This window comes from Echiichthys vipera (assembly GCF_963691815.1).
Source record: "Echiichthys vipera genome assembly, chromosome: 4".
Lineage (NCBI taxonomy): Eukaryota > Metazoa > Chordata > Actinopteri > Perciformes > Trachinidae > Echiichthys > Echiichthys vipera.
In genome coordinates this window covers 7,618,348-7,641,553 of record NC_139829.1, presented here as the reverse complement: position 1 = coordinate 7,641,553, position 23,206 = coordinate 7,618,348, and the positions used below count along the sequence as shown (strand labels likewise).

Below are 23,206 nucleotides of genomic sequence, written 5' to 3'. Positions count from 1 at the left end.
GGCAGAAACATAGCTTGATGAGGAGATTAAAAGTAAGGCAAGACTCAGCTTTCCTACAGCAGACATTCAAACATGGAGTTGATTAATTCATGTGATTATTGATTCATTGTTTATTAAGCAAAATCGGCACTCAGTCTCTGGCTCTCCAATGTGAGACTTTGCTGCTTATTATTATTTGTATATTTGTAGATTATACTCTCAGTTTGACAACAGGGATATCAGGATTTACCAATTTTAAGAATTGTAGAAGCTAGGATATCTATGGTTTCCTGATTCCTGCGTTTAGAATCCTGAAGCGTTGAGAAGAAGAGCTGTAGAAATGTCAGAGAGAGCTGAAATTCAGCCTTATATCAACCAAAAATCACCTTCATTGACAGCGTTGAGCATTTAGTATCCAAAATGAGCAGGGAGACGGAGATCCAGTTTGCACCTTTTTGATATCCAGTTTGGACCTTTTTATAAAGAACATAGACTTAAATCGTCAGATTAAATGCCTTCTGGCACCCCAAAACATTTAGGCAATCGGCTACAATGCGACACAAAAATGGCGGTAAAAATATGCTTGGCCAGTGGATTCTTTCATCTACCTGCCATCTTGGAGGGTGAGTGAAAAAGTTAATTTGGGGCCCTAGTCATTTCCCCCAAATCATGTGTAAATAGCCTTTAGTTGCCCTTGAGCAAGGCATTCAACCTCCTAATTAATCTTGTGGTTCTATTGGGATGCCTCCTGATGTTGAAGTACTTAGAAAATGAATGAAGAGGTACAACAGTGGCAGTACTAGTGGGGTATCTTCTACAAACTCACTCTCAGGGACTGGGTTGTGAAAGCCACTAAATGTGCTTTGGGGATTGGGAGGCAAACTGGCTTAACCATCTGCAGTAAGTTGGATATTTGAGTGTGCGGCATCATGGGAGGAGAGATAGAGATGAAAGGAGGGAGGAAGAATATTTGAGAGGCAGAAGTGGGAAAGACACATTACACCGCAGTGCACACAGTGGATGGAAGAGAAGCAGAGAGAAAGTAGAGTAGAGGATTTAGTGAAGCTTAGAGGGGGGATGGGAGAGAAGAAGAGGGGTGATGGATCGAATGGGGTGAAGAGAGAGGTGTTTGGAAATGGACCAGTGAAAGAGGAGGAGACTGGGAAGGACAGAGTCAGCACCCGAGAGACATGTGATGGCTTGAAGAAGAGAACTGCAGCTTTGGAAACAAGATATTTGCCTCATGATGTTTTTTGTTGTAGCGTACCTTGTGTATTTGTGTAAATGTGGATCTAGAGCAGCGTCGAGTTATACCTAATTATTAATCTTTTGTCCTCTATGTTTGACCCGCCATAATGATTCAGATAAAACCAGAAACTAGTATGCTCTGAGGACTACAGAACACTGGAGAAAAGGTATACAACATTCAAGTTGTGTTAAGCATGCAAATGTAATACAACTCAATGTTTTTATGAATACATTCGATCAAATATTAACAGAAAATTAAACTGAATTCATTTCAGGAAGGAAAATTAGAAGAAAAAACAGATAATGCTTTCAAATTCAAACTTTAATGACTTGAAACTTGGTTTGCAGCAGAGAAACATGATATCTGCTCCATCAGTTGCTCGTAGGGCTGGGCGATAATTCAAAATGATCGTTTAGCATCTTTCAGCGGAATCATATGTTGAGATATCGTGTTATACAATAATGTCATTTGAACTGATAATAACAAGCACATTAACTTTAACTTGTCAGAAAATGCTATCGGAAATACCTGAAGGAATGTTATTTGACCTCATTACGCTGTGATCATTTCATGTTGTGTTCAAGTTCTTAATAAAATGAGAAAATACTTTTCATTTGTCAGGTATGTAATTCACACAGGAGTATAGAAAAATAGGCATTTACCATTTTATACTATTTATATATTGAATCACCAGAAAACATGCTATATCATGATATTTACATCGTCATGGAGATACTAAATGGCCAATATGGGGATAGAATATTTAATGCCCAGCCCTAGTGGCCCATGCAAAATACAAAAGCTATCATGTATGCATAACAGCTTTAAAAATGAAGCAAATCGGCTGTAAATGTCCTTATTACATTCTTAGCAAACAGCCGCTGCCTGCCACATTCCCCCTGCTGTGGATGTCAGCTAACACTAATACCTGTTAGTGGTGGCAGCGTGCTGAGATGCTATGACGCCAGCGTCTGTAAGCTCTTCAACTTCAAGCAGAGAAACTGGTTGAGGAAAGGAACCGTCACTAAGCCTTTGAGGAAGCTGGGATCAAGGTCATGCGTTCATCTCTAGCCAAAAAAAAACAGGTAGTTCAAAGGATTGACCCGTGGGTTCATGGTTGGAAGGTCACTTAAGTGTTTTTTTCATATAAGAAAATCGTCATCACCTTGTTTTGTGCAGCTAATCAATCAATACGCTCTCCACCAAAGCTAACAGGGAATCTCATCATGTGAAATGCAGCAAAGAGGTCAGTGGAGGACAGAGATCGATGGTGTAATTCCACTAATGACTCAACATCAGCGTGGTCGTTTACTGATGTTGATATTGCACTTTTCAAAGAAAGCGTTTTAATAAAGTGAATCTTAGTCATGTCTTATAGCTGGCTCAGACTTTTGAACCTGTGAAGGAGGCACAGGGATGGGAGCGTTTCTCTGAACGGATCGATAAGGTTTCACATTCCGCTGTATCAACGAGTACGGCAGTTCACACCCGCATAACTGGTGAAAAGGCTTTTCAGTAGAACCCAACACAATAACAATTAATAAGTAGTATTGAGAGCCACATATATCACACTTCTGATGCTACTAATCATATTTAAGCTTCAGGAGGCTTCCGTAGTTGCGTAGGGCTGGGAGATAATTCAGTATGATAATCTACGTCTTTGAGTGAGGAAATCGAGATATCATGATACACAATTACGTCGTCTAAATTGTCAATGACGAGCACATTAACTCCAACTTCTCATCCATCCTCAACCGCTTGGCCCTATCTGGGTCGCAGGGCGGCTGGAGCCGATCCCAGCTGACATCTGCCGTGATGCGGGGGACAGGAAGCCAGTCTATCACCGGGCACACAGAGACCGACAACCATTCACACTCACATTCACACCTACGGGCAATTTAGAGTCATCAATTAACCTAACGCATGCATGTCTTTGGAATGTGGGAGGAAACCGGAGAACCCGGAGAAAACCCACGCAGACACGGGGAGAACATGCAAACTCCACACAGAAGGGCCCCAGCCCGGATTCGAACCAGGAGGCAACAGTGCTAACCCCCACTCCACCGTGCCGCCCACTTCTCAGGCCATGTTATCAGAAAATACCTTCGAATATAATTTGAAAATTGCAGTTTTAGTTTTTTTTCTAATCAAAATCTTTTAATGGGCGCCCAGATATATATGGCAATATTTAGGTCCGTCTGTCAGCAGCGATGTTTTATGTTCTGGTCCATGTTTTGTTTATTTTGCACTAAATTTGTTATTAAAATGACGAAATTTACAAAAAAAATGGGCTTTACCACGTGGTTATCTCGTATAGACTATTGAATGTCCAGAAATGCCCTAAAGCGTTTTTCTTCATTTCATCCATCATTAGTTTTGTCTGACGGCCTCACAGGATTGCTACTGTGACTATAAACCATTCATTTTTTATCCTTGTGCAACACACAAAAACTATATTGTGTTATAAAAACATCTGCTAGAAATATGCTACAAAGCAGTAATGTATATAAGTAGATTTCTTTTTAAAAGAGCGGTGCCTTTAAATTGTGTATATTGTGTTTGTGGGAAGTTTCCACACTGCGTACATGGTTCAGTGCACCGTGACATGGGGTCATTTCCTGGTTGTTTCCTATGTTTCACTTTATCTGTCTTGATATTTTTGAAACTGTGTCCTCCTTTTTAGATACCTGCTTAACAAAGTGTGATTTGTTGAGCTGCAGGCAGTTTATCTGACACAAAAAAAAAACAAAGTCCAAAGAAACTCTCAAGGTCGTTCGGGTTCAGCATTCCTTTTAGCTCTGCCACTCTTTCTGTCAGGCTTCATTTGACACTGCTGTGAGATGCTGAATGTGTGCAACAAACAAAAGCTCTTTTCATTCAGCGCACACACACACACACACACACACACACACACACACACACACACACACACACACACACACACACACACACACACACACACACACACACACACACACACACACACACACACACACTCTGAGCCTGTAACTCAACAACCAGACAGCCATTGACAGTACCACTGGTGCAGGAGACGGGAGACAAACAGAGACTCTCTGAACAGAAAAGTTTTCTGCTGCATTCCTGCTCATGTAAATATCTGTAAGACTGGACTCTATTCACAGAGCATCTCCTAGAAGTAAAATAAAGGCTAAATAAAACAGTATCACCCCCACTCATAATTAAATCAACAAAGCACTGCTTTCCCTTTAGTGCCGTGGCGTCCCTGCTAAATTAATAATCTTTGCATCAAAATAAAACTTAAAATAAGGTTCTTCATTAGAATTCAGATTATCTCTTAGATGCAAAATATAAATAAAATTGTGCTCCACGTTGACTTTATGCAACCAAAGCATGCTCAAAGGTGGTCAATTCTACTCAGACTACAAATGTAAATCAGTGCTTCCTCTACTAACATCGTGTCTCATTACCTACAGATTCTACATTCCTATGTAGATTCTGGTATGGATATTAGTATTGATTAATTGTGCAGCGCCACTATAAACTTAACATACTGATACTTCAGATTGATCAGAACCTAGACATCTACTTTAGGTTGAACAGTTTTGTGTGATTAAGTTGATCTCTCTGATGCATCCATAGCAGTGCCGAGTTTTACAACCTAGGGTTTAGCTCGTAAGAAAGAGAAAATGAGAATTCTCGTTAACATCAGGATTAAGTTCATCATATGGACATAATAAACTGTTTAAAACAGATGGTAGAATACATGATTCATTATCTCGCTCCTCCCGTTCCCCTGAGTTACAGTGACTCAATTTAAGTTTTCTTTTTCCATGTTGTATTTTACAAATAGTCACAATTCAATAAACCTGAATCCCACTGTGAGCGTGGACTGCATCTGTCATCCTCATCTCCTCAGCTGTGTTGTCCGTCTCTGCGCGACTATAGGGTGTGTCTCCACACGGATGTCCTCCTCCCTCGCTGGCTCAGGCTAATTCCTGGAAGTGCAGCCTCGATGATATAAGAGGGAGGATGTCCTTTGTTACAGCTTTGCTCTCCTTTTTCCTCTCAGTGTGTGTTAGTTTCATAAATGGGTCAATTTCCCCACCCTGTATTCTCCAAAATGACGACATGCAGTAATGTGGGAAGAACCCATTGAAGACGGGTTTGTGAGAAAAATCAAAGCTAATTGGCTCTTAGGTGAGCCCTCACTGAATCCTCAGTTATCAAAGTATGGACTTCGATTAAAAACCTTGGTGGCATTTCTCTCTTTTCTCCTTTTCTATTCTTTAAACTGAAAAAAATCTGGGTATTTTTTCTGTGCATTAACAGATGTGGCTCAGAGGAGCAAACCTGAAAATGTCAAAATGATTTTGATTTTGACAAGTGTTTACAAGGTGTGTCACATTCAGAAATTGCATCAAAAACCAGTATCAGAGTAGAACAACAGCCAGCAGTTGTCAAAGCAGACTGACACGGATCTCAGTCTAAAGGCATTCATATGTAAATCTGTATTGTTTTTCCTCTTACTGGCTTTGCCATCTTGGTTGCCATGGTTACTTCAATTTCTTTTTTGGTGGGCATTCATCATTTTCTCCTCCCCTCAGTTCTTTTTAGATGGTTGTTTTTCTCCCACCGCATGGCTGCCCCCTGATTGGCTCGTTGTAGCTAGGGTTTCTGATGTTGCTCGGGAAATGAAACCTGATTGGCCAGACTCTGCTTCTTTTGTTCTTGTTAACCCGTTATCCGATCTGATCTTCAGTAATCTGCCAACAACAGAAAGATCTCAGAGCTGTTATTGTTGGCTTGAAGGGAGGAGGACATGTTTTGTTAAAGAAATCTCTGTATGTGAAAAGCTTGTCCTACTCTGTCAACAATATAATCTTTGAATTGCTCGACTTGATGCAGGGAGATGTGGTGACAAGTTGTATTTTTGACAATTTCCTGCCAAAAAAAAAGTGTGTGTGTGTGAGAGAGAGATGTTTCCTGTGGGAAAATGGCACATTTCTGAGGTCATCTTTCTGCTCAGATAACTTTAAGTAATGCCTTAAAGTTGAACTCCATAAGATGTTCATCAAGTTAATTCTGTCTATCAAAGTATGATGGATCATGCCGCACAGTTACTGGCGCTTTTTACGTTGTTCTGGTTCTGTCTTTGACCTCCTATCAGTCGGAAGCATGTGAAGGCATCACCGCAGCATCACTGCAGGTGAGAGCTGCCGATCGACTGTTCGGTCACCAAAGGAACTCTGGGAGATGAAGTCTCGCCTGAAGTTACATCTAACCGTCAAAGAGGCCGCTAGCAACAACGAATCTCAATTCTTATGGATTACAACTAAGTTTATTTTGACGATTATCGAGATAATATGGCAAATTGCAGTTGTTTTGGTCTTGAAATTGTCCCATGCCTACTTTCCAGTAAAGTTCTGGAAAGCATCCTAGCCAATTAAAAAAAACTCTGAAGGTGGATGCTATGGTTTACAGTATTGTGCTGAAACGTCCTTGTGGCTGTAGTCGACCTTTTGGAGAGTCAGTCTGGTTTGAGCTTGCTCTTCACAAAAAACCTGGGACTGTTGCTTTGTACTGACGGAGAATGAATGCAGCGTATTTCTCTGCATGTGTGCTTGTGTGGTCTGACTTGGTGCGTTTCTCTACGTATTTTGTCAGCAACAGCGCTCTTTCTTACAAAGCTCTGTACCAGCAAAGAGAGAGCAAACACTTTGATCCACACACATACATTCACCACAGAATCCTGTCAAACCAAATGAGTCATTTACTAACAATAAAGGATATCTACAACAGCAGTTGATAAAAAAAGACACAGAGCCAAAGAAAGTGAGAGGAAAGAAACCTCAGACAGTTTGTTTCAGTGTCCTCCTAACACCAACTGTCTTGTCTGAACTCTCGTTACACAACCGAGCCTGCCTGACCCTGCAGCTAATCTCTTAAACCAATTTTAGTCTCCCCTGTCTGGTGTTAACGTTGCCTGCACTCTTCATCCGAACCATTAAACTAATCCTATTAACGTCACTTTCCCCTGGCAGGAGCCATCAGACTTCACATCCATTAAAAGTTACCTATGTGTGCTGAGTATTTTCTGTATATTTACTTTCAATTGACATGCTGGCTTTAATAAGAAATTAAAAGTTGGATGCTGAGAAATAGTCCTGTGTAACGTCCTGTGTAACGTCCTTGCACTGAGATGAGGAGGCCGATACAATAGCAATTTTATAGCTGAAAAAGACCCCGACCGCTGATATACTGACTGATATATTGGCTATAGTGACTTTTTAAGCTGGAAAAATGTACCTTTTCTATGTGGATTTAACTCTACAAAGGTGCTCAGTAGGCTGATTTCTTAAATGAATAACTTGAAGAATATTTAACATCATTAAGCCTTATACACAATGCATTACATTGTCAACCAATTCTATAAATGAACACGGAGAAAATAAATAATAAATACATATAAAATAAATAGCTAAACAAACATCATGTTCAGTGTCAGTCAGTTGCTGAGCAAATTAAATAAAGAATAAATTATAACACATGAAATAACTAAATATTACTGTATGTTCAGTATAAGTCTGTTGTTGACAGTTTAAATAAAAAAATAAAATAAATTGCTAAAAAAACATCTTGTTCAGTGACACATATATAAGAATAAATAGAATAAAATAAAATGCCTAAATCTAAAACTAAATCAGCAAAATAAAAAATCTGTATGGCGAATTTGAATTTATAAAAGCTATGATGAGGTGCCATTGAACGATGCCTATGACCTCCATCTGCAGTGAAGGATGAAGTATCTTATTTAAGATTTATCAGAGGGCTGTTGTGACAAACAAGGTGTAAAAATGATCTTCGCCTTCCTGCAATAATTTATCAAGTCAATATTTGTCAAAGTTCGTATGTGTCTGCCTGCAGCAGGAGGTCCGTGGGAGCTGTGAGATAAAAAGGTTGAGCTCCCCTTCTGTGTAGGTGAAGCTGAAGCCTCCCTGACAGCACATACCATTTCATTCCTCCGTTTTAAAAAGGTCATTTGTCAAGAGTGGTGTCTCAGTTATTACCCTGCGCTCCTGAGTAAACCTGTCCCACCACAACGCTGCAGTCCGAGGCCTCAGCTGGCCTCTCTTCTCTTTATTTAGCCATAAAATCCTGAAGCAGTGCTCACTATACACCTGCTTGATATGTTGATTTTTTGTGCTTGAAAAGGTCTCATTAGAATTCACATTTGCATATTATTATCACCCATTTGAGTCGATATTTGTACACCTCTGTGTACTGTAGTGTCATTTTTTTAGTCCCTGAAATTTGGTTTTCTTTCTATTTCTAATCTGTACCCCCTCGTCCAGATGGCAAACGTCACGACAACGTTCATCGACACTAAAGCGACTGTTTATACCGGTTCCCTCTGGTCGGAGCATTTCAAATTCATCCAGGCTTTCTGTGCAGTTTTCCTTTTTCCCCTCATAATCCAAGTTTGAGAGATGAGAGAGGACCAAATAAAACAAAACGCTTCATGCATTAAGATAAGAATTACACAGGAGAAATTATGCCATCAGAAATAATATAATTAGAGATCAGATAATTAGAAAAAGAAAATATGTTAAAACCCTAAAATATGTAGTAAAAAAAGTAGTGTTTTATTTGGCATCAATCTCATCTTTACGCAGGTATTGTCGGAAAAATAGACTTGAAGCATAAATATTAATAAGATATATAGCATCTTTCATTACATAGAATGCAGCTCAAAGTACTTTCCGAAAAAAACCCATAAAATAACATGAGTGAAAAAAGAAGTAGGAATAATTTTATTAGTAAAACAAGTTAATAATGATAATATACTATTTTAAGACACAATCAAAAAACCAAGTATGGGAAATATTGAATGACAGTAAAAGGGAAAGTTTAAAAAAACATGTCTGACAAGCATGTGGTCTAGACGGGGTTTACTCTTTATTTATTTCTCTCTAGTCTCAACAACAAAAATATTGACATAAGAATCAAAATTGTCATTTCAACTTTGCTTTGAATCAACCTAGTGTGTCTGGGATTATGTTTTTCTATGCAGATATAATCGTGGGATTATTCTAAGTCTAGTTAGCACTCGTCTGGTCCAGGTCTTGCTCCGGTGAGCTGAGGATTTAGAGGACATTTTCATTCCTAATCCAGCTCATATTGTACCTTTCTATGATACTTAACTGGAGAAAATTTAAGACATTACAAAGGAATTATTAATTTACAGAAGTCCATTTTGATAAACCGTCCCATGGCAGGGTGGCTAATAGACACGGAGGCTGCCTCCATTTAAAAACAGTTGCACTGACACAGGATCTTATTTCCACATTCATTTAACAATAGTGAAACCACCACAAAGAAAGATTGTCAGGGTCTCGCACTGCATTTAAATCCGCATGTAATGATGCGTAACATCCAACCTAATGCAAAACAAAGCTCTAAGAGTTCCATGTAATTCTAGATAAGGGAGCGAGAGGAAAGACTGATGGAAAAATGACTTTCAACATGCTTTATCTCCTTCAGTTAGCCAAATAAGAAAACTGTTGACAGACAAAATGACATCCAGCTGCAACAATGCAGAATGCATCTTGGAAAATGTTTTCTTAACGATAAGAAACGCAAGTACTTAACACCACCAGCACGACACGTACGAATTATCAGTTGCACCAAAGTACTAAACCTAATTTAGTAGTTATATATACAGTATTGACATCTAAAACCACTACATGTCACACCTTTAACTTGGCAGAATCAAGTTTAATCGATATCGACTGATGTAATAATTCTGTTGCCCTGTAATTGAAAGATGATAGTCTCAAGGTGTGTCGGATCACAGGGTCCTAAGACTGTTCCAGGGTTTTAAATCTGTTTGAATGTAGATATGATCAGCTAAATACGTTACAAAGTGAATCTTAAAGGAGAAGGTAGGGTTTTTTTAATTAAAGGTGCGACATACAGTATGATGTTGAGGGAAACTGTTGCTGTGCCCTGTTGTGTCTATAGATGTATAGTGTGTGTGTGTGTGTGTGTGTGTGTGTGTGTGTGTGTGTGTGTGTGTGTGTGTGTGTGTGTGTGTGTGTGTGTGTGTGTGTGTGTGTGTGTGTGTGTGTGTGTGTGTGTGTGTGTGTGTGTGTGTGTGTGTGTGTGTGTGTGTGTGTGTGTGTGTGTGTGTGTGTGTGTGTGTGTGTGTGTGTGTGTGTGTGTGTGTGTGTGTGTGTGTGTGTGTGTGTGTGTGTGTGTGTGTGTGTGTGTGTGTGTGTGTGTGTGTGTCACTTAGGAGAGTAATATACGGATGGGGATGAGATCATAGCCCTGTTTAAGAGTCAGCTGCTTGGTGTGTATGTGGATCTTCCACTTCACATATGCTGACTCACGCTGCTCACTGCACTGACGAGACTAGAAGGACTGTAGCTATTTTAGATATCAAGAGACCAACACCAGAGTTGGTGGAGTGAGACTTAGGATTTCAATTTTATCACACATTTTAAAATAGAGAACAATTTACTATCATAGACAAGGGTGCGGAGTTGCACCTATGCTTAAAAATGACACAGAGGCTCTGTTGTCTGAACCAAGACGACATCTCCGGCATTGTCAACAGCAGCGCATTCCCTCCTGTTCTTACCTTTTACAATAAAAGCCCTAATAGGCAACACTAACATGCGCATGTACAACACAACACCACTCAAGTAAAACCAATGTGTCTTGAACTTTTATTGTAGGTCTACAGGATAATGCCTTAATTTGCTTACGGAAAAGTATGTTTGTCTTTAAAAAAAATACGCTTTAGCAGGGGAGACATTTTTTCCCCATTTTCTTTTGTATTCATTCCGTTGATATTTTCTTCTCTTGTCTTTATATGCAAATTTGGTATGGAGGTAATCCAAAAGTATCAGAAAGTAATCAAATTATGTTACTTTAACATTGTGATACTAGGATTACTTTATAAAGAGTACATTTTTTCAACAGGTAATTTAGTAAATGTATTGGAATACACCATACCAACCCTGTGATACACCAAAAAAATAATGAGGCACAAAAAAATTAATGAGATGATAAGCAGGGACTCATTTTTTTAATATAACACACAATGAGGACTATAATATAATCTATAATATAATCGCCACATGATGCAGCCCACCCTGTGTTCTTTTGTGCCTGTACTTGCCTGCTCCTGTAACCTCTTTCCTCTCTCTATGTCTCTTGTTTTTCCAGATGTACCACTCTGACCGCGGTGTTGATTTTCCCGACCTCTCCTTCCAAATCCCTGGCAGCCCTGCAGAGCGGGGCCAAGCCAACAGAGAGTGAACACAACCCTCAACAAACCACACATCATCTTTCCCCTTCACCTACACAGGGCATCCCTCTGCTCCAGTCCCCACCCCCTCCCTCCCTCCCTCCTGGACCATGGACAGCCCTCCTAAGCTGTCAGGCGAGACCCTGATTGTGCATCACATCCCCTTGGTGCACTGCCAGGTGTCGGGTAGGCGGCAGGGTGGCTGCGGGGTCTCTCTGAAGAGGAGCAACGCGTTTATCCCACCGGAGAACCTGGGCTTGAGTCGCACCACTTCCCTCCCCGAGAGAGATGTCCTCCAGAGAGAGGCGCTACTCTACAGCAGCCTGATACAGACCTCCAGCGGCGCCTTGGTCTCCCGAGAGAAGAAGGTGGGTAAAAGAGGAGGCAGCACAGCAAGTGAGGATTCATCGTTTACCTCAAGCAATTCAGAGGACCAGCTGATCACAGCTCACACGTTACCCAGAGCCAAACCGAGGAACAGGAATCCTCTGCGTCATAATCCATTCCTGCTGAATACTGAAGATGAAGAAGAAGAGGAGGAGGAGGATGGTGACAACCTCAGTGGTTACCTTGAAGACTCCTCTTTTCACCTCCACAGTGACACTAACTCTGCCCTCGACGACCGGATGGCTCCTTTCCACTTACACGATCTGGGCTTTGCTTCTGAGCCCTTTCTTTTGCACAGGTCAGTGGGTGGAAGCAGTCGGGAGTCCCTCAGGGCAATAGCCTCGGATCTCTCCACCCACCTGGAGGACCTGGATATTCTCGGACTGGACAGCCAGCTGCGCCACGGCAGTAGCGGCTCCAACACGTCCATGGATTGTGGAGAGCAAGACTGGGGCGATGACGACGGAGAAGATGAAGATCATCCTATGAGGTGTGGGCGAAGCTCCTCCAGCTCCTCCACACAGCACTGCTCCTGCTGCGCACTCTCCCAGAACTACCCTCAGCACTTCCCCGAAGCCTTCTCGGAGCCTTTCTCAGAGTGCCAGCAAGGCTACGGCAGCGACTCCTCTTGCAACAGCTCGGACGGCGTGCTCGTCAACTTCAGCGCCATTTACAACAAGATGAACAACAGTATTCCGGAGAAGCCGCTGGTGTCTGGGCACACCAACCTCAACAGCTCCAACCACCACTCCTGCACCTCGTCTGTTTCTGATACACCAGGAAGCAAGCGAGACTCAACTGGAGGGGCTTTCTATTTGGACCTGCACACTTCCCCAACTGAACCTCCCTCATTGCAGCAACAGCCGTCTTGCCTTGGCAGCACCTTCCCTCTCATCCGTGAACCACACCTGTCCACTTCCTCCACCTGCTCCTGTGCCGTGGAGCACCAGGGGGCTCTCGACCTTGACGCCAACTGCAACTCCTACCACCCTCCACATTCTGGGTCATCCGGAGACCTTGCGTCCTGTCTGCAGAGTCAGGCACGCCTGGTTGTCGCCACCCAGAATTACTACAAGCTGGTGACCTGTGACCTGTCGTCCCAGTCATCCCCGAGCCCCGCAGGCTCATCGGTCAACAGCTGCTCCGATGAGCACAGCAAAGGCAGCCCCACCCCGACCCAGCCCAACGAGTACTTCCTCTTCAGGCAGAGAGCTGCTGAGGAGGGCGTGGAAGAAGAAGACGAAGATGGAGAGGTATCGAGGGTGAGTGGAGGATCCTACACAGTGGGATGTTCATTAAATTGCTAATACATCATTTTACACAGGTCCACACTTAGTTTACTACAGGTATTTATTTTATTTAAAAGTTTGCATTTCAATTTTGCTTATTGATTGCATCATTTGTTATAAGGTAGACCTGAAAATTACTAATTTAAATGGAATAGTTCAGATGATTACATAATAATTACATAATTTTCTCCCTCTTTCTACTCCAGTTCTTTTGTATTTTAAAAACACAGCTTGCCGCAGGCGGTATGCATAATTAATCAAGTCAAGGCAGTACATTTAGTTAGGTTACAGTAATAAGTAAGTAATGCTTTGTTAGGTGATAGAAAATACAGTCTGAGAAGGTGAAGCAAGGAAATGGAGCAAGCAGAGCTCACATTCGACTTAACAAGGATGAGAATAATAACAAACGTGGCATAAATAGACACTAAATAACATTTATTTAGCTGACACTTGTATCCATCTTACAATATAACCAGTAACACGAAGTACATGAATTCAAGATCAAATATGCTGATGTACTTACGCTACATTTACATAAATGTGCTCCATTTAGAGACAATAAATATAATTCTATACTCTTGCACATCTTTTAGACCTTTGCATCCTCCGGATAATAATTTCCCCATTCCTGTTTAACTGTACACATTAAAAACAGACACTTAAATAACATATATTTGCTTATTCCTACTATTTGTCTTGTTTTTCATATTCTATTTTAAAGTTTTATTTCATATCTTGTCTTTATGCTCTTGCCCTGTGAGTATTTTATGCACCACATCACCATCATTCTGTGTATAGGAGCTAGATAAGAATAAAAAATAAATATTTTACTATTCTTTTATGGGTCAAGATGTGGTCTGAACAGAAGACTTTTCAGTGTGCAATGGAAAACGAGTCGAGTTTCTGCTGTTTCTGATCAGAGGGGAGATTGCTTCACTATTGTGGAGCCAGGACAACAAACAGTGGAGACTTTGTGGAGCGGTAGCTGGGCCCCCTCCATATGTAGAGGGAGTTGTAAGCTGATTGGCAGCAGCAGAGCGTAGTGGACAGGCTGAGGGTGTATGGTGACTGTGTCCTGGATGTAGGATGGGCCTGAGCCAGCCAAGAACCAACTAAACTGAATGACAATGACGATAATAACCCTGAACTTCAAATAGCCATGACACTGGTATTAGTGTGGCTCTGGCTCACTTTAGAACACAGCCCCTGTCTGATATCATGTCTGAGGATCATTTTAGTTTTGTAGAGCTGAAGGATATTAGTCGGTAACAGTGACCCTTGAGGGCAGTTCATTACTTTGGTTTTGCAGTGGTGTTATTCTCCTAAAGATTTTTTTTAAAACCCTCTTAAGTAATTTGACCCTTAGTCTAAACCATGGTTGGTAGAGATGGAACGATCAATCAGCTGAACACTGGTTTCGCCTGATATTTGCCATGTTTATCTGCTCTGCTTTTGTGTGTTAAAAGGTTAAAAAAGGCTTTTGAAGCAGTAATTTTTCATAGAAATAATCTTTTTCATGTGAAAGAAGGTTATATTAAAGGTTGTTTGTATGGCTGCATTTGTGCTTCTTAAAAGATCAGGAGAAGAAGATTCATGATGGGCTGAATTATTTTAAAAGAGTTCAGTAAAAATAATTCATCAAAGACAAAAAAGATAACAACAGTATGGGCCGGATTTTTATTTTGAATATAGTTGTACCAGTCCAGAATTTGAATTAATTAATTGATTTGAATCGGTGCACTGCTAATGGTTGATATTGTGTTTTGTCTAATAAATTGTTGTGTTCTTTCTTTCCTCATTCAGCGTGATGATAGTGATGATGATGAGGAAGAGGAGGAAGAGGAGGAGGAGAAGAAGAGTCAGCAGGCAGCTGTCGGCGCTGAGGCTGCTCCTGCCGTGATCGAAGGTCAGGTGTACGTCAACACCTCTCCTCCTCTGGCTGGCCGTGGCGTTATCGGATCCTCCTCAGGAAGCCGCCCCCGCTCTCGCAGCTACGACCGTAACCTGGACAAGTCTCCCTCTCCCCGGCTCGGATCTCTGGAGCGCATGTTGAGCTGCCCCGTCCGGCTCAGCGAGGGTGCCGCCCCGACCTCTACCCCGCCTCATCCTCCGCGGGTCACCTCCTTCGCGGAGATCGCCAGAAGCAAACGGAGAAACGGATCCTCGGGGGGTTCGCCGTCGCTGAAGGCAGCTGCAGACCCTTTCTCCTCCACTTACTCTACCCACTCCCACTCGTCTGTGGATTTCTCTCCCATCCCGGAGCAGCGCACAGAGGTCGACAGTCACAGCCTGTCACCTGTACCCTTCACCAGATGTTACAGTCAAGGCAGCATTGAGCGACACCTGGAAAGAGCAAGGGAGACCAGGGCCAAGGCTGAAGGTACGCCACCTCTAACTCGATTAATTATTAAGTTAGTTCATTTAACAGGACAGTACACATTGATATGCACCAGACTTAGCTAGGAGCCTTTTTTTCATCCCTAGATAGATGTTACAAAGTCACCCTTTATACAAAAGTAGTTCGTGCACCGCAGATACAACGTAGATGTTGAGACTCACAAGTCATCCCCTTTAGGCTGCAGTGGTGGGGGCCGCAGGGGGTTGACGAAAAAAAACTTCTGCGAAAAGTTGGGAAAGATTCCACTTTTGGAAAGCCGCAACCTGACGTCACACTGCGGTGGCTAATCCTGTAACAGGCGATCATACTTTTGACTTTTCACATCATTTTGAGGTTGTCTGAAAGTCTCCAGCACACTCTAGCACCATCTCCTTTATTTTTATTTTTATTTTTCTCTTTCTCCTTCTCCGTGAAATGAAGCTGCCTTCAAGTCTAGTCGGAAATGTTGAGATCATAACAATCTGACGGAAAACAATAATTGTAAACATAAAGTCTACTTGTGAGACATTAAGAAATTAAAGAACACAACAGTGCCATTTACAGTTAGTGAAACTCCACCGCCGCACAACCCTGCGGCGAATCACTGAAGCTGGCTGAGGGTGAGGGCTTATCAACATCAACATTGACATTAATCTGGAGTTGTGTTTCTGTCCACCTGATGAATGGAAGTCAAATATTAACTCTCTTTTTAGCTCTGGTCTGGTCTCCTCCTCTTAGGTGCTGGCCAAAAAAACATAACAATGAGCTAATAGACAGGTTAGGGTTAAGAAAACAAAACAACAACTGTAGAGCGACAGTCTTTAATATTATACACAATCCTTTAAATCTTTGATGATTTAAAAAAACTGATTGGTGGATCTTTAAACTTTACTTTGAAAAATACACCTCAAGCTGTACAGTCTGTTGGAAACCATCAATGCATTTTCTTGCTTCATCTGAGTTCAGCTTCATGTACTGATTCAGCTTCATGTACTCTTTAATTGACTTCTTCCCTTATGTGAAACATAACCTGCCTCGTGACTAAACTAATAATTGGTCCCTCCACCTCTTCTTCATTGAAATAATCCGTGTGGTCGCTGAACATTGTTGATTTTGCTGTTGGTTAAAAGTAGCAAAGATAAAGAGGATGTATTCTGAGGAACTTTCTACAGGGAGGATATTAAATGAGCTTCATCAATCAAAATCCTTCACAGAGTTAACTAAAACATGCTGCCATTAGCTCTGACATTATCATTTTAAATGTTTGTTTTATTTGTCTTTTTTTGGCCAATTTGACAACGAGCCCGAGGAACAACACTTGAGAACGAATTTGCAGTAATTTGTGCAGCAATGTTGAATAAAGCACATTCTGCATAGACCTTTCTAAATGCAGATCGTGGAATAAAAAGTAAAAACAGTATGTTGAATCATTACTTCATCACATCATCACTCAGCCTTACACAAACATTTCCACAATGAAGATATTTGTGGGAGCATTTGATCTCTTTTTGCACAGTAACATGCTAGGTCTGCGGTTGTATGGTTTTGTTTGGTTCTGTGAGAAAACGCTCTTGTTGCCAGCCTGTATGGATGTGATGCAGAGTGTGTGTTCCTCAGCTTTAGAGGGAATGAAGGGTTGAAGTGGGCCAAACGTGCTCTGAATACAAATCAGGTGAGAGAGGAGATAAAGGTGCAGAGAAACACCCCGCTGAGCAGCATTTCTGAGCTGTGTGTGGGTCGGCTGTGTGTTTGTTTGATTCTCGTCCGGAGAGCCCGTAGGTCCGCCTTGTCGCCAAAAACAAGTGACGGTCGGAAAAAATTTTCAGAGGCTTCTTCATGCTGACAGAAATAGAAATGGAGTCACCTCTTTTTGCTGTTGTCATTGACGGATGCTTTGACTTTCATCGTTTACTCAGAGAGGTGATGAACTTCTACACAATCTTTTTTGTTTGGTTAACAAACACGACAAGCATCCATTTATTTGATTTGATTGTTTACCAAAATCAAGAAGCCTGTAAAATGTGAGTCAGCATCTTACAGTGTAAAAATACAGCATGGGGCCAGAAGCAGCTGCCACAACAGAACAGCACTCAGTCATAACAAAGCAATATATCATTTTATTATGTATATACTTTATATATCTATGCAAATTGTATAAATTATGTAGGACATGTTAGTTATTATCATAGAAAAAAATGGACTTACTCTGTAAAGTCACCCATAGGTTTTTGAAGAGCCTGACTGAGGCAGTCTAAATGAAGCCTACAGTCTCCAGTGGCGGCAGCCACCTGTCACTCAATGCTGCACGCACTTAATTATGTAAAACTTTAAGCCTTAATACAATTTAATCAGGTGAATTATATAAAAAGTCACCATGTGGTCAGTTGTCAAGAACGGTAAACATGTTTTTCTCTCCACTGTAAAGTTAAGCATTTTATCTTGGAGGTCTGTGGGGAATGAGTTGCTTTTAGAGCCTCAAGTGGCTGTTTGGGAGAACTACAGTTTTTGGCACTTAGTTTTTCAGCACCGGAGGTTGGTTACTAGTTATTATGAGTACTCATTATAATTTTTAACTCAGTGTCTACTTTCTGACTGTATTATGGCCTGATGTGCAGGGACAGCGCTACACTGTGGCTAGTTCTCATGGGCACGTCAGCCCTCAACCCCAGACATGCCACATTCCTTAAAAAAGGAGAGCCTTGTGCCCATGGTGCAGTTTTTTGGGATCAAAAAGGACGACCTGCGGGCCGAGGTGCACCAAATGCGCCGGCTCTTGGAAAGATAAAAAGGTGAAACAGTCAGCAGCACACTAGAATTTCTGTCTATGCTTAAACCTTACAAAGACTTTGAGGACATCTATAAACTTCCGCTCATATGTGTAACACTGCCTGTGACCTCAGGTTCATGTAAGCACAGTTTTTCCTGCATGCGGCGCGTAAAAACCTACCTGAGAACCAGAATGGCAATAACAATGCCTGCCTATCCATACACGCAGAAAGAACCAAGGCCCTGGATGTCCAGAAGATTAAAGTCATTTGCACTTAACCACAACAATAGATGCATCGTCGTCCTCTAAAACAACTCTGGTGAGTTTTTTCCTGGCATTGCAATCATGGGCTGGTTGTGATACATTTAATGTGAGAAGTTTAATATATAAATCATGAAAAGAAGTAGTATTTAAGTAGATTATATACTGAAAATAAATAAAATACTGGAAATAGAGTTGTTAAGTTTATACAATAAATAAATATATGATGTTCTGCCACCAACAGAAACTCATTTATTTAAAGAACTCGAGAACTCAATGGTTGAAATAAAGAGTAAAATCAAAGGAATAAGATGTCCCAGTTTATTTTTAACCAGGGATCTCTGAGATGTGCTGGAACACCATAAATGATTGAGTATCAGAGATGTCACCGACATGAAAAAAAGAACATGTATCCTGTTGAGGAATATATATACATCCATGTGCAGGCGAGTGCATGAGGCCATGGGAATATCTGAACAAGCTTGACGTGTGAATGGAGCCAGAGGTAGCGTGTGAGGAAGACTGGGTTTGAAACAACAGCATACAAAGAAGCAGTGTCATGGTGACTAACACATTATCTTTGAAAGCCTAATTCGATTAGACGACAGAACGTTTTCCGCCCATACATCTTGCTCTCAACCCTTTGTAGGTACTTTGGGTTTAATTGGATCAATAGTGTGACTATCAAATTAAATATTTGATAAGGAAAATTAATAAAGAATAATTACTAAAAATGAATAACTTCAATTTATTAAAAAACGTCACACGGAGAACCAATCAAATATAGGGCCTTGACTCACGTTCAGATTATGAGATTGAGTATTCTCAATAAACTTATCGTTAATCAAGGAAATATTAGTTATCACCAATAATTATCAAAGATAATAATAAAAATTACTCTAGTTAAACCAGAGTTCCTCGGGGCACCACCGTCATAGACAGAGTGATAACTAATATAAAAGTCTCATTAAATATATTAAACTACTAATTAAGGGTTAAACACAGATAAATGTAATAGTTTAATTAGTTGAAGGATTTAAAAGTTCTTTTCTTAGTAGAAGCTGGCTCATTCATCTTTGTGTAATATTAAATAATCAGACAAATGGTAAACACAAACATTTATTAACAGATTAATAAATGCAACAAACAAGACACAATAAACTAACTAAAGCTAACAGCAAATGTGTGTGTGTGTGTGTGTGTGTGTGTGTGTGTGTGTGTGTGTGTGTGTGTGTGTGTGTGTGTGTGTGTGTGTGTGTGTGTGTGTGTGTGTGTGTGTGTGTGTGTGTGTGTGTGTGTGTGTGTGTGTGTGTGTGTGTGTGTGTGTGTGTGTGTGTGTGTGTGTGTGTGTGTGTGTGTGTGTGTGTGTGTGTGTGTGTGTGTGTGTCTGTGTGTCTGTGTGTGTGACAAAGAGAAGTGGTGGGGGCTCGGTCCCCTGCAGAGAAGGTTTTGAACAATTAAGTTACATGAAGCACCAAAAGCCTGATCTCTCGGTTCTTATGACAAAGTTACAATTGTTTCTAGCCGTTCATAAAGTCCTATAACATGTAGTAATGCCCAGTTGGTGATTAGTTACCAGTCCATGAGATGGGAGATGTTTTGCGTTGCTTGATGCCAGTGGCTGGGTTGAAGAAAGGAAGCTGGAAGCTTGTCTTAGTTGTTCTTAGGCAAAAGAGGACTCGGATCGCTCTGTGCTGTGCTCAGTTGAGGATAACCGGTTGGTTAACCTTCGTGGTGATCCCACGCCATAGGCCAGGTCCAGGGCAGAGGGGACAGCGGGCAGCTGGTCTCCTGGATCCGCAGGAGCACGTCGAGTTGAGTGAAGAGCAGGAGAAAGAGAGTGGGAGGAAGATCCTGGAGAAAGAGGGGAGGAAGAGATGGGGGGCTTCACTTTATATAGGCCCGGATGATGTCATTGCCCGGGGGTCAATTCAGCCAATGAACGGTTTGGGTGCCTTGGAGAATTCACACCTGGGTGTGACCTGTTGTGGGGAAGAAGGCATGGCAGCCAGGCTTTTGGGCCTAGTCTTTGAGGTCTTTGTTTCAGCAGGCTTTGGGCCTACTTTTAATCAAACTGACAGTTCGAGTTAATCCAGAAAATGAACAATCATCTTTGGGTGCCGGTTGCACCTACACCTTCATCCAGGTTCATGACACTGATCAAGTCTTGAGAACCAGGGGGGCCCTCTGAACTATCCATCATATAATTAAATTAAACAGGAAACAGTTTCTCTGAAAATACTTTTACTTAAGTGATCTGTTTACGTACGAGAACAGTCACCCTATGAAGCGACTGAGAGACTCAGACGATGACACAGATGTTCGCTTACTGATTGGTCTCATCAGTCACTATCAGTCAGTCTTATCAGTTATCAGGGCCAAGTTACAGTACATAACATACCTTTTAGTGATTTCATCCTTCTTTTTGTGGGTCCTTCTTTCCCTTTGCCATGGCTTCCTCCGGCGACAGATATTGCTCCCTGTGCCTCTCTAATGTATGTCCCCGTATTTGCTTTGCAGCCTTATACTTCAGTAACCGTTCCTCCGCCTCTGGTCGTGTTTTTTTCCCTTTGCCGTTCTTCCTCCATAGTATTTTCTTTAATTTCAACTGCAGAGTAATGTAAAACAATCTGTTTCCTGTTTACACCGACACGCCTGTGCTCAGTATACGTGGATGGTCGCATCATATGTGTTTTCAGGAGTGATACCATGGACCAGGGGTCAACAACTTGGGCATGTGGTAGCTGAACCTTAGCAATGAACGAAGAAAAATGAACAAAGACAATTCTAGAAAATAATGTAGTGCTTTCTCATCCACATGCCAAATTAGCTTTTTTCACAGCCACTGGCTGGTGCACACAGAAAAAAATGCTCAAGGACTGGTCATTCATTGTGTTTTCAACCCTTTATTGAACAGAGAGTGCGGACTAGTGGGCTCAGAAAATAGAGAAAATGCTTCATATAGCTTCATGAAGCTTTGTTTGGACTTCACTTCTCCCTTTACATTCACAAACACCCGCCCAACTGCCCAGGAAAAAACGCTCTGGGAGTGGACTTGATGTGGTATACTGATTTACAAGAAACACTTAAAATGGCACTTCGTATCCAACATGTTGCCAACCACTGCTATGCGTGTGTGAATGTAGATTCAGTGTCAGCTGCTTGCTGTGTGTGTGTGTCTGGTTGGATAAACACACACACGCAAACAGCGAGTGCTTGGAATTCCTTTGGAGTAAAACCAGGGACAGCGTGCACCATGAGAGGAATGTCCCAGAAAGCTCCAGCTGTCCCCCGTTACACTTCTATACTGTAAACCGCCTTTGAGACTAATCCATGATAATGTTGTATTATCCATTCAACAAACAACTCTCCCTTGGCTTCTTCAACTAATGACTGAAACAAATTGGTGGGAGAGTTCTGTGTGCACCTGTGAAAGGGAATAGACGTTGGTGTAACTTTGTCAGTTTCTGGACAGAAGTCATCAAGACGACCTTCTCACGTGGTCGTCATTTTAAAACAAGATTGAAAGAACAAGTTATTAATAAACATCATCCCTTCGTTTAAATGTATACAGTACGGACTATATGTATGTTAATATACAGGGATGTATGCATGCATTCCTAGGTTGCCTCCACCCGACTGTTAAGATTTAGGGTTGGAGAGGTTTTAAAAGTCAGTTTACTTCCAAAACAACAATGTTCAAACATTTAATTGGCTGTAATCTTGTAATATTGCAGTAGGAAATTCAGTCAGCAAATATTAGACAAATTATAAGGGAACTATTCTGCTTGGGGACTTTTTTATTTCCCATCTGGTGGAAAGCATTCAGAAAGGGAACGCAAACTCAATAACTGGACGCATACTTTTTTTCTCATCATGCAATTTAATGGAAACAAAACAAATATATAAACATCTTTATTAATATTTTTACAATATGGAAATCAATAATGACAATTGCCAGAAATTATCAACATCAGTATAAACCCAAAGCATTTTGTATGAAAAAAATCCTTCTAAACCACTGATTCTTAAATGTATGCAGTTTTCTATGATAGCAAAGTAAATACATATTTTTGGCTTTTGAAGATATTTGAAAAAAATATCAGAAATTTGGAATGTCTTTTTTAATTATTTTCTATTTTCTGACATTTATACCAAGACCAAACATTTAACTCATTAATGGAGTTAACATATTCATTTTATTTTAAGGTTGAATATGTAGAATCTTCATTAAAAGCTATTTGTTTTTAACTAATACACCCACGGGGCGTTTTGAGGGGTACAGAATGAAAGTATTGCTTTTCCATAAAAATAAAAAAATTAGACTGAATTTATATTTAAAGATTTTTTTTGACAGGTTTGACCATGACTTTCAGTCACATTCTGTTCACATTGTACCAGCTCGTAGCGGCCGGCATTGCTGGTTGTCTGTTGTTCGCAGCTACTGTTGGCTGGCTACGTTTCTCCTTGATGGGTAAGCTAACTTTCATGTTTACTTAGCTGTAACAGTAATGGCTAATGGTAACTGTCAGTCAAACTCTTCTACAATACTTGTTTTTATGGTGCAATTTGCTGGAGGGACAGACTTCCAGTTGAAGAC

The 23,206-nt window shown here is 41.1% G+C and overlaps 1 protein-coding gene across 4 annotated transcripts in view; it reads left to right on the top strand.

Annotated features, from left to right (window-relative positions):
* The window catches only part of rusc2 (RUN and SH3 domain containing 2), a 42,374-nt gene that overhangs the window by 5,530 nt on the left and 13,638 nt on the right, over positions 1-23,206 (top strand). For all 4 annotated transcript variants that reach the window (XM_083912486.1, XM_083912485.1, XM_083912484.1 and 1 more), the window contains exons 2-3: positions 11,444-13,174; positions 15,005-15,581. In XM_083912486.1, the coding sequence (XP_083768612.1) occupies positions 11,636-13,174; positions 15,005-15,581 (2,116 nt within the window). In that variant the 5' untranslated portion in view covers positions 11,444-11,635. The remainder of the gene's footprint in view (positions 1-11,443; positions 13,175-15,004; positions 15,582-23,206) is intronic.